We start from the raw sequence: 15346 nt of genomic DNA on the forward strand, positions 1-15346 counted from the left end.
AAATGAGGTTTTGCTCCAGGATGCAAAACCAAACATGGAATCACAGGTTGGAAAAGACCTCTAAGATCAATTGGTTCATCAGACAGGAAAAACACAAAATGATCATCACACAAAACTGTTACTATTTCTTTCGTTCAGGATTACTTATAAATAATCACATATATATCAGGATAACATACATATATGTATATATTAGGATAATTATATTACTTAATTCAGGGGTTATCAGAGAACATGTCATCTCAGCAAGCTTTAGGACAGCTGAATCCTATCTTTCTAAATATGTTGTTCAAGAGAAGCTGAGTCAGAAAATAAAGCTGAGAGTAACCTATAAAATGGCAACTACTTTAAATAATCCATCTATAAAATTATGAATGTGTTTAAATAACTTAAAACATGCTGTCTGAGTTTAATGCCAGATGAAGTTTCTCCTGAGTGACTGAGTCCTTTTACCTGCTCCTCCTACAGAGTCCCCAGGTAGAGCTTCTAGAACAAGATAATTAAATTGATTATTAATTCACCTTCTTAACCTGGGAATTACTCTAGCAGCTATGTTGGGCTTTTCCCCCAAAATAGAAAGAGAATATCCAATATCTACTGTGGTTCTTATTTTGTTTAACTTGAATAATTTTAAAATAGACACTGAAGTGCTTGAGGTTTACATAGGGATAACTTCAACCTCCTGTTTAATTTTATTTCTTATTTCTGTTACTAATTTTTGCACATAAAATTTGCTTAACTTTTTCTGCATCTAGGAAAACAAAAGTGACAATGCTTAATTTTTTATTTTTTATTTTTTTTAACTCTCTCAACTCTTTCCTTTTGATGACAGATTTCAGACCTCAAAGTAGGATTTAATTACTGGTAGAGATGTCTAAATTAGGAATATTTCACTTCTGTTTACTATCACTTAAGAAAAAAACTAAAAGCAGTAGAGTGGTCCACCCTACTTCTCCTATGCTAAAAAAAAAAAATAAAAAAGATCCTAAATAATAATGAAGTCTTACAGGCAGAACACACAAATAACTTCTGGAATGATGTGCTAAAATATCTTGCCTTGTTTACATTTTCATTTGTGTCACAAAGGTAAAGAATCAGACATTCCAAGCTGGGTAATACTTTCATAGCTGAAGCTTTGCAGCATTGAGAGATCTTTTGTTTAATTGCATGAAAGAGCCCCCTCATGACATCTTTCAACACTTTTTTGGCTTTTTTCAAATTGTCTTGTGTCTTATCTTCCTCTTTAATTTTACAACCATGTAAGGGTTTTATTCCTTTTCAATATGCCTCAAGCAACATATACTTTTTTTCCTTCTGCAGTGAAAGCATTGCTTTGAAACCACTATTAAAATACTTTAGAATTTTATAAATGGCAAAACTGAAACTGTGGAATAATTTACCTATTTTTTGCATATGCAAGGTTGAATATGTTGAATATGTTGAACAATATATTCACATACATATATATATATATATATGTCAACTAACAAATAAATGTGAATCAAAATTGCTTCTTAAATGGCTGTAATATCCTTCATATGCATTGAAGTTTTGAAAATGAGCACAGTGAGAGAGGAGATCACAACTCTATACTTATTCTTTTTTATTGAGATTAAACTTAGAGTGGGAATAAATTAGTTTTACCTGTTTTTGCTTACTAGTTCTTATTTTTTGTTTCCCAAATTATGGGCATATACCAAGTCAGTGCCTATATTTAAAGGGTAGGAGAAAATGAAGTTAGGCCAACTAACCTAATCTCCTGACCAGAAATAATGCTGAAAAATGAAACAATTGAAGTTTCTATGTGAAAACAAGAACATCGAAACTAACCAAAATAGACTCACCCAGAGCAAAGAAGAGGAAGAGAATGATGTTTGAATAAAAAAATAAAAAAAAAAGATATTGATTACCTCATCTGAGCAATGCTTTTGAAACAGTCTAAAATGACATTTTTCTAAGAAAAAAATCATCATCTAGATATTTCTAATATAAAATATTTCATTTTCTATTATTTATTCCATTTCTAGATTAATGATGATCTGGAGGTAGCACAATTACATTTTGATTAGAAATTTAAATGGTCAGATATACTAGACCAATGGTAAAAAGAAAAGAAAACACAGGTAAAAATCAACCAAACAATTAAAAAGAGGATGCAGCTCAATACTTCCTCATGGTAAAACCACTGTCAGATCACCTGCAGCTGTGCACAATTCCTGTGCTCGAAGCACAGGTTAAATGGTCCATTTTCTTTTTGCTTTACAGCAGAGAGATTTAATCAAATGAGGTTCCAAGGTCTTTTCAAAAAATACTTTTAAAATCTACAATGAAGATACCAGAGATATTTAACAAATGAAGGTTGGGCACTCACTGAACATGAAGAGGTGTGGATTCAATCCAGTGGGGAAGAGGGAACAGCTGGAAAGAAATTTTGAATCCTGGTATTTTCTTGTCACTTCTACTGTCAATAGCTGTACTGGTCTAGACATCCACCACTGGGTGGTTTTGGTGATTCAAGTAATGAATAGCTGAGAATGCGTTTACTTGTCAAATCAATGTGGCCATTGAGAGACAGTTTCAGCACTGTAAGAAATTATTTACACACACTGAGTCTGGTTTAGTTAGATCCTGCATTAGTAAAACGATGGTCTACATTTTGACTCTGTTTCAAAATGTCAAAATAATATGACTGGCTTTACTTAAAATTATCTCCCACCCTTGTTTGGGAAAAAAAATTAATCACTTGGGAAAAGTGTGGGTTAAAAAATAATCTGCATTATGAGCTCTTCTCTGGAAAAATTTTCTTTATGCAGATGTACACTTACATGTTTACTGAATACTCACTATATATAACATTTTGAACAATTGTTATTGGAATTGGCCAGACTTGAAGAGAAGTTCAAGTACAGCAAAAGAGACATCACTCATCCTTCTGCATCAGCTACGTGATGCCAATCCTCTCACAGCATCCTCTGTGAAAGAAGCTTTTCTATTTTATAACAGTCAGGAAATAGGATGGGAGAGAATCTCTGGGATCAGCAGATCCAAATGTTTTTCAAGAGCTGGGAGACATAACTCACCATATCTTTCCTAAAGAAATCTAATTTCATCCCTCAAGTATTTGCAGTCTTAGGTTCTACTTTGTCGAATGCTGCGCTGTGCTGTCTTATCCAACCAACTCTTAATTGTAGTAATGATTTCATTTATCATGTTGCACTTCTTTTCTATTAATTTCCTTCCATAATTTTAAGAGAACTGCTGTTAGCTAAAGAACCCAAGCTAACATGGGGTTTCCCTCCTTTACCATACCAGTGGCTTTTATGGGCAGCTATTCTAAATTTAACACATGTAGTTCTAACATGAATGATCAGAAAATAACCATTATTTTAATTTATGTCTTGTCTTTTGCCTCTAAAAAGTATTTATGATGCCCATTCTTAACAAAGACAGCTTTCTTGGCAAGCATTAATTTCTATTCATATTTACAAAGACCAAACTTATCAAAAATAAGACATCTTGCCCAATCTTCCCAGTGAATGTTTTATAGTTTTATGTATTAGTTCCTTTCAAAAATCTAGCAAGAGGCTCCATAGTCCTCTTCAGATTTGAGTGCAAGAAGGTCTCTTGAGTCTTATGAATCACTTTACAAATCACTGGTAGCTGCTGACTTTGCTTTTGTTACTCTACTCAGTATTTCCAGTTTCAAATTATGTCTCTCTTGGCTTTAAATCGTAACTTTCCCACTCTCTAATTTCTAGCCCACCCTTGCTGTGTAGTTGCCTAACTTTCTGGGGGGAGAGGTTGGTCATTTGTTTAATTGTTTGGGGTTTTTTTCTCCTTCAAGATTTTCTAGTGTTGTCTTTTTTTCCAGATGTGCCGTGTTTAACTTCTGGGAATTGCTTTTTTAGTGCTGTGCTTCCTGACACCCAGAACCCTGAGCTTATCTCAAAATCAGTTCTTCCCTTTTGATTCCTTGTCCCTTCTCAAGGTCTTTAAAGACTGATTCTCTGCCGCAAAATTACTTCTGCTAAATTTACCAATTTAAACAAAATCAGCTTCTGATCTGTCAGAACACAGGTCTGTAAATGGAGCTTCTGTTAGAGCCACTGGACCATCAAAGCAGGGCAGTAAGTGGAAAAAGAGAGTGGCTGTGTGACCTCTTGGCTGCATGGGTTTTATTTCCGAGATAACAAAATGTGGCTGCTGCTTCTCACCCCAGAATTAGCAGAATTAGCCAAATGACGCTGTGACATGTTTGTTTCAAAAGACAAAAAACCCAAAAGATTCCAGGTTGCCACCGTGTGCCATGGGCTGTATGGTGAGGTGTTCACTCCTAGAGCTGCAGTTCAAAGGGATAAATCTTCTCAGATGACAAAACCAGATCGTGTATTCCTGTTGCTATTGCCAGCACTCGGACTGTCAGCAGGACCACGTTCTTGTTTTCACTGCTTTTGTTTGTTTCCCACTGGTGGCTAACCATTCGGCACATTAGGTAAATGCATGGTCTTGACCTTAAAAAGCAAGCAGGATATTTCCTAAGGCAGGGTTGTTTGTTTTTGGTTTTTTTTTTTTGGGGGGGGGGGGAATAGTTATGCAGGGAGAAACAGCAAGCGGAGAACAAGTAAAATTTTCACGTGTGAACTTACAAAAACTACTCTTGAGAGAAGGTGCCAGCTATTGCAGCACCACACATCCCTGCTCTCGATGGCAAACTCACCACCCCTCGAGGCTGAGCTGATAGGAGCCGGGAAGGAGCTTTCGGGGCAGGTGTGCGGGTCTGGCCCCTTCCCCTCAGGGCTCATCCTTGGGACCAGAACCTTTGGGAGCCCCGTGTGCTGTCCCAGAGAGGACTTTTGCTGGCGAGCGTCCATCCCACCGCTCAATTCCCGCAGGCTGGGGAGGCGCGGGCGAACCGAAGGAATACTTTGGGACAGCTTTACCGTCACCGCTCGCTCTCAGAGACACCCCTTCCCTCCAACAGCCGCGGGCCACCATTCCCTCCTTTCCTCTCCTGCCATCCCCTCTTCCCGGCCCCCTCCCTCCCTTCCTCTCCCCCTCACCATCCCCTCACCGGCCCGGAGGCACCGGCCCCTCCTCCGCCTCTCTTCGCTGTAAATCCGCCCCTGGCTCGGGGCAGGGGCTTTTCGCTCCCCTCTCGCTCTTCCCACCACGTTTATTTAGAAGCGGTTAATTATCATCTGGTTCTTTTTTTTTTTTTTTTTTTGGTAGGGGAAGTTCAGCGCGGTTCTCTTGGATTTCCTATTGCGGCGGAGCGGGGGAGAAAATCCCAACCCACTCCGCTTTTACTCCCCTCTTTTTCCCCCCGCTTCTCCGCAGAGGGGTGGGTGCGAGCAACGTGGAGGCCGGGCCCCGCTGGCACCGGCCGGGCAGGTTGGGGAGGAGAGACGGCGGATTTCCCGCGGCTGAAGCCTCTCCCCGCCCGGGAGCCGAGCCGTGCCCGCTGAGGGCGGTGCGGGACCGGCGCTCCCGCCCGCGGCTGCCCGCCCGCTTCCCGCCGGGAGAGCCGCAGCATGGGCAGGCGGCGGTGGCTCTGGGCGCAGCGCTGCTGCCTCTTCTCCCTGTGGCTGGGCTGCCTGGCGCTGTGTGCCCAGGGAGCGGCCGGGAGACAGCAGCGACAGCAGCAGCAGCAGCAGCTTCGGCCGGCGCTCCGCGCTCCCTCAGGAGAGGGCGGCTCCTTGGCCGCCGTCGCCGCGCACCGGGAGGACGGGGCCGGCAGCGCCGCCGGTCGGGTCCGCAGGCGAGGACAGCAGGAAGCGCTCCGAGGGTAGGGACAAGGCTGAAACCTCCCTTCCCCGCCGCCTGTTCGCTCCCCGGCGCTTCTCCCCAGCCACAGCCCCTGGCCGGTGGTCTCCGTGCGTGTCCCCGGTGCCGCTTCCCTTCCCGCCTCTTGGTATGGCCTCGGCTCGCTGAGCTGGGAATTTGCCCTTGCCTGTGGAATCTGGTCTCCTAATTCGTGCGATTTAATTAAAAGCGCGCGTTGTTCGGGGGCCTACGTTACGGCTGATGAATTGACCCCATTTGGCTCCTTGGTCCAGCTTGTTCCGATGCTGAGATACTTTGACGCTCACTTTTTTGGGGGTTTTCTGCATCACTTCTACAAAGAAGTGATGCCAAGTCGGTTTGGTTTTCTAATTCTGATGGTTTGGGGACTTCTTGGTATTTTGAGTTAGTTTATGTATTCTTACAAGCAGGCAGCACTTCTGTCTTGTGGCAGATGACAGCAAGAAGCCTGGTTTTGTGGCAGTGCTTCTCAGACTTTGAATGAAAACAGAATCAAACTCATCCCTTCCATATCCTCTTTCATTGCAACAAGAATGAATGTAGCCTGCTCTTGCCTCATCTACCTCTCCTCTTTATACTAACCAGTTGAACTAGTCCAAAATAAAACGCCTCGGAGGAAGATTCTGTTTATTTGGGGAGGATTTTTTTGTTGACAACTTTGCTGTGCACTTTTTGTTTGTTTTATGCAGCTGGATTCTTCCCGTGTGTGTAAAACATTAAATTCTCTTTAGAGTGGTTCTTTTTTTCCTTATACACATTTATTGATTTGTCTGTGTCGCAGGCCAAATGTGTGTGGTTCTAGATTTCGCTCCTACTGTTGCCCTGGATGGAAGACACTTCCTGGAGGAAATCAGTGCATTGTTCGTAAGTGTCTGACTGCTTCTACTGCTCAAGGGGTAACACTAAAATTAAATATTCTTCTACAAGTCACTGTTCCATTCAGTATGAGAAAAGCCAGTTCAGTTCTGTGTTTCACCTTATTTTTTAAAAAAAAGGAAAATAAGCCAAGATGGATTTACAGGTCCATGTTCCTTGTAACTGAAGGGCTGCCCAATGACCTTGGTGTATTCATAAGAGTCTCCACCTGATTTTGAAAGAAAACTCTTGACAACAAAGGAAAACGGAAAACAACTTTGTTAAACCAAATATTGAACTGCTGTAACAAGAAAAAAAAAAGCCAAAAGGTCATGATGTAAGCAAATCAGATCTTGAATTCTTGAAATGTAATTCTTGGAATTGCAGTTGAATAGAAAGCTCCTTTACATCTGGGATGCCTGCTCTCTTGTCTATTATTTTTAGTTGTGTTTTGATGTCAGGCATGTGGACTGGTCGCTGGCTGGTCATGGTAGGTTCTGTGCTGACAGATGTGACTTTTGACATAAATGGCATGGGGAGAAAAAAAAAGTAATAAAGTTGTGTGTGTAGGAGATGTGCTCAGTACTCTGGAGGGATGATGTCTTAGGGGACGTTTACCATGAAATAGAAAATGAAGTTTAACTTTCTGTTAGGTAAACAGCTGATAGTAGACACGTGCTTCCTTCAGACCTTGAATTTTTAATCTGTGGCCATTTACTCTAGCCTGTCACTGTCTGTTTTGTTAATAAGTATGCTCAACTTCAGAATTCAAGTTCAAGAGAATACTGCTCTTTATGTAAGTAGTGGAAGTCTTTGTAATACTCCATCTGATAAACTTCGGGCATGCAGGACAAAATTGGGGAAGGAAAGGATGATAAGCAAAACTTTTGATCTTCGGTGGCTTTATTTTGTTATTATTCCAGGCCTCTCTCACCTGTTCACATCTATTGGTTTTACATGATTAAACTTGACTGGCTAATATTGGGGATAACTGTGCTGTGTATTACTTACTTTCATCTAAAGCTGATGCAGAATTTCCCAGCAAGGGATTTTGGTTGCCTGTCAGAAGAAGGTCCTTTTACTCATGTCCCTGTGGACTAAAAGGAGTTCCTCAAAATGTTCTGTTCACATTTATCAATTCTTTCAGTACTGGCTTACTTTGATGTAGAGTTTTGAAGAAGGATTTAGGTTGCCAATTACACTGTTGATAGGCTTTTCATATTCAGGTTTCAGCTGTGTGTCTGGCTCAAATGTGGTTGGGGCCTTTCAGCAATCCTTCCAGGATACCCTTGGAATTGTTGCTGTCAGTGCCTCTTAAAGGCCTTGGTCTCAGGTCTGCCCAGATCCAGAATAATCTTTGATTTATTTTTAATTAATGTGTATGAAGGACATCTTTTAGCTCCTGCCTACTTCCTGCACTCTTATTGCAGCTCTCTAACATGTATGGAGGGTGAATGATTTTGGCAGACCAATATTGTCTGTGACACCTTTCTGTTGCTGCTTTTAGTGAAGGGTTAAGTGTACAGATTTCTCTTCTTACACTTAATGTCTGTGGAGATGACATTCCCTTTAGCTAGAGTTCTTCATCTAGAAGAAACCTGTACAGGATGATGGATAAGCTGTCAAAGTTCTTCTTCTTTTTTTTTTTTTTATTATAATTGATACATATTGTAACTGGTGATCTTAAGGTAGTATTTCATGAGGGGAAATCTGTGAGCCAGTGGTAGGTCAAAAAGAAACCATTCTGACCTGACAGTGTTTCAAGCTAATGATGGTGGTTGTTATTGGTCTGTGGCACATTTATGATTATAAGTGATCTTTTATCTAAAAACCAAAGCTCTGCTTGCTTTTACTCTTTTGTTATACAGAGTAAACTGTTCTGATGAAGGCATGTTTAGGATATACCTTAAGGTCTAGGGCTTTCACTTGGTAATGGATAATGGATATCCTTAATGGATAATGCACTAACAAAATGGACTAAATGTAAACCTTGTTTTATCAGGAGATTCACCTATGTTGTATAAAGCTGGATTGAACAGGAATATAAGAAAACAACCCCATTTCCTGTGGTTGTCAAGTGCTCTAAATCCAAGTCCTGTTTCTCACTTCGCTCATGGAAAAGTATTTTAAGTCAGTCCATGGTGTGTCTCTACTTCCAGCTGAATTGAAGAATCCCACAAACTCTTTGCCCTCTCATGCCTTCACATTTGGGACGTAATTGAACAGAATTTAATGATAAATGCAGACAATGCATTTTTCATCTTTTTGATGCCCAGAGTGGTGTGGCATGTGATCTCCTCAAGATACTTGTTCCATTGTAGTCCTTCAGCAGAGATGTGCTACCAGGTTATTTGGTTCTCACAAAACTCCAGGCCTATTTACAAAGAAATTGTGATTCTTGGGGGTTTTTTTGCTGCTGGTGTTTTTTGTTGCTTTGTTGTTTTTTTTTTTTTATTTTTTGAGGTTTTTTTGCTATACAAGTTGTCTGTTGCACAATGTTTGTCTTTTTGTAGTCCTCCTGCATTGTGCTGTAGTGGCTCTTACTGCTTCAGGCTCTCTTTTGATTCATTTGCTACTTGAGCAGATTATTTTGATGTGTTAATTTGGATCTGCTTTAGAATACTGTAGAATTTTAGCGCTTTTTTTGTGGTTCTCTCACTACTTTCTTCATTGGAGCTGTGCTGGATGGTGGATGAGAAGGGAAAGCAGGAATTTGGGTCATTGAGGGGGATGGCACAAGGTCAGGCATGTGACACACACATATGGGGGTTTTGAATAGAAGTGTGGGAACTACCTATGTACAGAAAACTAGATTTAGGGAAACACCACAGAATCTCAAAGTCCAGCATTTGGACATTGACTTCCCAAAAAACTGCTTTGGGTAAAGGGCAGATAATTTTAGGAAAAGAGAAAAAAAAAGACCCTAAAATGCCTTTAAAATGGTGATTATAAGAGTGAAGCCCATAGCATAAACTGGTATTGTTTATATTTCTTCAAATCTTGGATTCTTGTTAATGTTTTTTCAGAGGTCTTGTGGTCTAAAAGTCGTATAATGATTTTTACACTGCTTGCATAATTGGCTAGCATTTCTAATTGGGGAAAGAGTTGATTACCTGGTTTCAGTGGTGGGGTCAGTGTTTGAATATGCCTGATTTGATTCTGATAGTCTTCTAATTTGTCAAGAGATACTGATTATGCCAAAAATCAGTTTGCTTTATTTAAGTTAAAATTACCTTTGCCTGTGTAATAGCTGTCCCAATGAAGTGAGTTTTAGAGTGTTGATTTTTTTTTTTTTCCTTCAAGTTTAAGACTCAGGTTGCTGTTAATCCCTGACACTTTCTTTCTGTGTTCTTCCTCAGCAATTTGCAGAAATAGCTGTGGTGATGGATTTTGTTCTCGTCCCAACATGTGCACTTGTGCCAGTGGGCAGATATCACCCACATGTGGATCAAGACCTGGTAAGGACTCACTGTGTTTGCATTTGAGATTCCTTTGAAAGTCATTCTCTTTAAGTTTCAATGACAAAAATCCAACTTCCTTAAAAATAACTTCTCATACTGCATATTCAAGTGTAAATTACGCTTAGGCAGAATACCTCAAGTTCTTGATCAAGTTTGTTACACCACACATTTATTCTGTCTGATAAATTTAAATAAAATGTGCTTAAAGAGAGAAGCAGGTTTACAAATGGGTGATACTTACATTTTCATTGAGTCCATTTTGGTAAGAAATTAAGATTGTGCCGTCTCCAATGCAATTAAAAGTTCTGAGTTGCTGCATAATAATAGTAGAGAACTCAAGAAAATCTCTCCATGAGTGTACAGTTAGAACATGTAGAGTAGATGGTACAAAGCTCATCATTCAGATCCCATTTTAAAGACTGTGAAAGGTCTTTCCTTTGTGGTGTTTTTGGCTGATTTTTGGTGTCTCTCTGCAGCACAGCAGTGCAGCGTCAGCTGCAGGAATGGTGGGACGTGCCTGGACGAGCGATGCCAGTGCCAGAAGGGCTTCTCTGGTGCCCACTGTGAGCAGCGTAAGTCACAGCCAGTTTGCTTGAAGTGCAGTGAAACACCTCAAAGAAATGCTTGCTTTGGGGTATGGTGTTCAGATGGCAGTCATTTCGTGCACGAAGTGCTTCCATTTTCTCTAAAATTCAAGTTACAGATTGGATTCACTGATCAGTTTGGGGAAGAACCTTGGGGAGCAATGTCACTGTGCATCCCACTCTTCGTACCAGATGTTCACTAGTTTTTCATTCTCCATAACCAAGTTTTCTCTATGTCAGAAAAATAGCCTCACTGCTGAGTTGAATCACGTTTTTCTGTTTTCTACTTAGTCTAAGGAAAAAAGGATTAAATATGGTTCAAGCTATTGGATACCTTTTTGGGTGGGCAGACAAGCTAGAAAGTGAATTATTTGCCCAGCTTTAACTGTAACAGTACAGTGTTTACAAGCTGTAGCAATTTAGCAAACAATAAAAGTCCCTCAAGGCTGCAGAGATGAAGAAATACTCAAAGTGTATTCTGAGGCCAGCTGACTACTATTTAGGAGAGAAATTAATTGCATAGAGCAGTCTGAAAGAACTAGAGACAAACAGAGGGAAGCTATGCAAAAACCAGATGGAGTGAATATTGTGGAAGATAATTTTTTTTTGCCCTGGTCATTTTTATAAATGGTGGAAAACAGTTTTGTTCTTTAACTGGATAAAACTCTTTAAAATGTTAGCAAGTAGTTGTAATCCTAAACCGTGACCCTAGTCACAGTGAAATTTTGTATTAAGCATTGCTGCTCCCTTCCTGCTTTTGTTAAAATATTGTGTCAGCACCTGAATGCTCTCAGGTGAGGCAAATTTCCAGTCAATAAATGAAAAGATGATTGAATTTTCAAGTGGTGACCCTGAAGCAATCCAGCAAATCTGAACAAACTCTGGAGATTGGTTTCAGTATATCAGGTAGTTAAAATTTCAAACAGGATTATGGGTGTGTATCTTCTAGACAGTCTTAAAAATGTAAATACATTTTTATTTCTATTTAGAAAAATTTAGTTGTATATAATGAAGTTAATTGTCTTGCTGAAGTGTCGTTGTCCATTAATTTAGTAATGTAACACATGCAGCAAAATATCTTCATTTTATGTGTGCATTCTCAGGAAAAGGTTCCTGTTCTTAGGAAAATTCTGTTTGGTGGTTCTTGGTAAGAAGTAAGATTTTATCACATTTCTGCACAACAGTATATTTTATGCTCTCCACTATGATACAGGAGTCATGTGTACCTTTTTTCAGTTTGAAAATACTGCTTTTTCTAGGTTCCTGAGGTTCTTTTGCCCTGGATACTCAAGTGTGTTTCAAATGCCACATCCAAACCGAGGAGACACATTTAGGAAGTCAGTCTAATGATTTCGAGACAAAAAATTTTAAGTTTTTAAAATTTCATGACTGTCTGTAAGCTTAAATGTTTTGATTTGGAGTATGTGCTAATTTTGGGCAATTTTGAAGCAGTGACCTGAAGCAATGAGTCAGAAAATAGCTAAAATGAGTCAGTCAAGGCACTCTTCTTATGGTGTTTTTTCCAGCCTCTCTGAAGGGCTGTCTTCCTTTTGAACTGAGAAAGTTAAGTGGTCTGGCAGGAAGCTTTGTTCTTAATTCAGACCATTGGTAAAGAGTATGAGTGGGTGCTCTGAAGTCCCATGGCAGTGAAATATCTTTTTCATCTAAAAGTACTGTGGGTTTATAACCCTTTCACCCCACCCAGCTTCCTCCCTCACCACAAAAATGTTATTTTTTTGTCAGGATCTTTTAAGAAACACAGATTTTTCAGGTAGTTAAAAAGATGAGTTGAGTTGGGTAATTCTTCTCCCTTGCCTCTAAACATCACTCCTTCTTCCAGCAGCATCAGCTCTGAGAGATGGTTATCTGTCTCTTGGGCCCCTTTCTCTTCTTGAAAGGTTTGTTGCTCTTGTGAGTGAACAACACAATGTGCCCAGAAACCCCCTCAAAATAGTCGAGGCTCGACAGATAACTTCAGATAACTAACTTCAGTGAGGGATAATAAGTTCTATATAGTAAGTTCTTACATAATTCTTGTGGTTATGAGTGACTAGAGCTGCACAGCTGATTAAGAAATGTACTGAAGTTGAACATCTGCTATTAATCTGTGCTGAGCAGCTGTTTGCAGTTAGCATCAGCAGGTACTAATGGAATTTGGTTTGCAAAGCCATTGCTGGTGGAGGTGGTAGGAAGGAGATCAGTTCCATCTTCAGGCCTAGAAAGACTTAGAGCAGTGGGAGAAAAATGAGTATTTTTAGAATGAGCCATCTGCTAATCTTGGAAGTATCATTGCCGTGGCACTTTTAAACTTTTTGTCTCTTTGTTTTGTCAATTGAAGCTGTCTGTGAGAGTGGCTGCCAGAATGGAGGACGGTGTGTTGGACCCAACCGCTGTGCTTGTGTCTACGGCTTCACTGGCCCTCAGTGCCAAAGAGGTAAAAGAAATTTAAGGAAGGAAACCGTGAATGGTTGTATACAAAAGAATTCTGTGTGGGCATGCTGTGTGTTTTCAGGCAGTAAACTTCCAGTAAAACCCTTATTGTTTGTAATTTTAGAAAGTGTCTTCCTTGGTTTTTTAGTTTGGCAGACACATTAAAAATTGACACGTACAAAGCCTAATTGGTAGGGATTTCAGCTTATTTAAGCTACATATTTTGTTCATACAATGGTTAAAAGATTGGCTGTCTTTTGCTCTCTGCTACATGAAGTAACAATCCAGCAAAATTGCTGGTGGTGTTAGGATTGTGTAAGTCTAGATAAATTGAAGGATTTTTTTCTATATAACACCTCTTTCATAAGAGGAACTTGAGAAGTAATTTACTCTGGTTAGTTAGGAGGAAGTCAGAGAAGGAGTGAGAAAATAACCAGTTACCATAGTACAGGGGTTAGTTCCTAAACCCATTCTTCTATCAGAATGCATCTCAGAGATGGCTTCTGAAGGGAGTCCTGTGGATTTCCCCTTTTCAGATTTGGCTGTGAAATGCTCACATCTGTGTATAAATTGGAGTAAATATCTTGCACCTTTTTTATGGTTTTTAATTTATTTTTTTTTGCATCTGTTAACTTCCATTAATGGAAGTAATTTCCATGAAGGTAAAGGAACTAAAAACCCAAACACTGAAAAAGCAGAAGTTTCTATTAGCTATTCCAGGCTGTTTTATATATCCACTAGGTATCACAAGCATGAGAGGAATGTAAGGCTTCAGTTTGTTTGTCTCTAGATTGTTGTTGTTTTCATTCTTAAAACCTGACTTACAGTTTTCTATTTACCCCATTTCCTGTAGTTCCTTCTTCTGAAGCAAGCACAAGGACTCAAATAATTTGTTTAGTGGAGAAATAGGAAATAGTATTTTAAAATTTTGTTAACATTACAGCTGTTTTACAGCCATTCAGAGGTATGTCTGTGCAGAATATGTACCTGTCTAAAATAAGAGACTACCAAGTCTCTCTGCTTGGAATGGATTATCAAGGGATTGGACAAGGTTAGGGCAATTTATAGTTTGAGCCTTACTTCTGATGCAAATTCTGCATTCTGGGCTGTGTGTCTAAGGTGGATTATAGTTCTAGCTGAACTGTGGCATGATAGAATTGCAATGTGCAAAATGATTTCTTTTTTTTTTTAAACTTACTTGATTGGATTCAGACATGCCTTTTATTTATTGCCAGACCACTTAGTAAGCTTGCTTTTTGTCCCAGATAAAATAAATCATTCCTGGTTAAGACTTGCTTCTGTTTTCTGACTAAATTCAGGGCTGTGGAGTCATGTTAATGCATATGACAGACTCCAGCTGTGATGATGGCTTAGAGTTTTTATTAATTATACTTTAAATAGTTTGACCTACAAAGCTTAAAAGATGTTACTACACCTGGGTGTTGCAACTTTTGTGATGAGGGAAGAGTTTAAGGTTTCTTACCATTCATTGTGAAATCTTTAGCTGCAGAATGCAAGCCCTGTACAGGAATTTAAACATTACTATTTTGGCATCCATATTTCCCCGCTGTCCTTGAAAGTCCCAGGTTTTCAATTTTGTGTAGAGTGCTCTTGTTCTGCAAGAGTTTATCTGCCTTATGTGGGTATTTGAAAATTGAGTTATTTCAATTAAGAGTTCGCATTTTATTGCTTGAAATTGGAGGTACTAAGCCAAATTTCCTTCTGTCACTGTCAATAAAAAGTAGCATATATCTAGCTTATATAACTGCATATATGGTAACTATCTAATATATGTAATCTAATAGAGTATGCTCTTACAGCTTTGACAGGGCTAAGTAAAATTTTGGTAAAATTTGGCAACACCTAATCTCGGTGTTGCAGAGACTTTCTTATATTCAAATAAAGAAGTTACTCATTTACTAATTTATTTTACTATTATTCAGTTAAAGAAAGATGACTCCTATAGAATGTCTTGATAACAACTATTGAAAGTATCTAAGTGCTCATTTTGTTTATGCTTTACATGAGGTGGAGTACATGAAAATACTGTAAAATATGCCTTAAGTGCCTGTTCAGTTCAACAGTAATTTGTAATTTATGTTTTTAATGTAATAATTTATGCTTTCCAATAAATAGCAGAATGCAGTGATTTTTTCATCTGTGGGTTGCCATAGTTGCCTGTAATATTTTACAGCAAGAAGTGTCTCTGTTGTT

The 15346-nt window shown here is 39.3% G+C and overlaps 1 protein-coding gene across 1 annotated transcript in view; it reads left to right on the top strand.

Annotated features, from left to right (window-relative positions):
• The first annotated feature begins 5531 nt into the window (after nt 1–5531).
• The window catches only part of FBN2 (fibrillin 2), a 119720-nt gene continuing 109905 nt past the window's right edge, over nt 5532–15346 (top strand). The window contains exons 1-5 of the mRNA XM_088054007.1: nt 5532–5785; nt 6584–6666; nt 10017–10115; nt 10595–10690; nt 13041–13136. Of these exons, the coding sequence (XP_087910133.1) occupies nt 5532–5785; nt 6584–6666; nt 10017–10115; nt 10595–10690; nt 13041–13136 (628 nt within the window). The remainder of the gene's footprint in view (nt 5786–6583; nt 6667–10016; nt 10116–10594; nt 10691–13040; nt 13137–15346) is intronic.

The sequence above is a fragment of the Pseudopodoces humilis genome, chromosome 4, assembly GCF_049639895.1.
Source record: "Pseudopodoces humilis isolate 2021_Gansu_Grassland_sample_001 chromosome 4, ASM4963989v1, whole genome shotgun sequence".
In the NCBI taxonomy this organism is placed as follows: Eukaryota; Metazoa; Chordata; class Aves; order Passeriformes; family Paridae; genus Pseudopodoces; species Pseudopodoces humilis.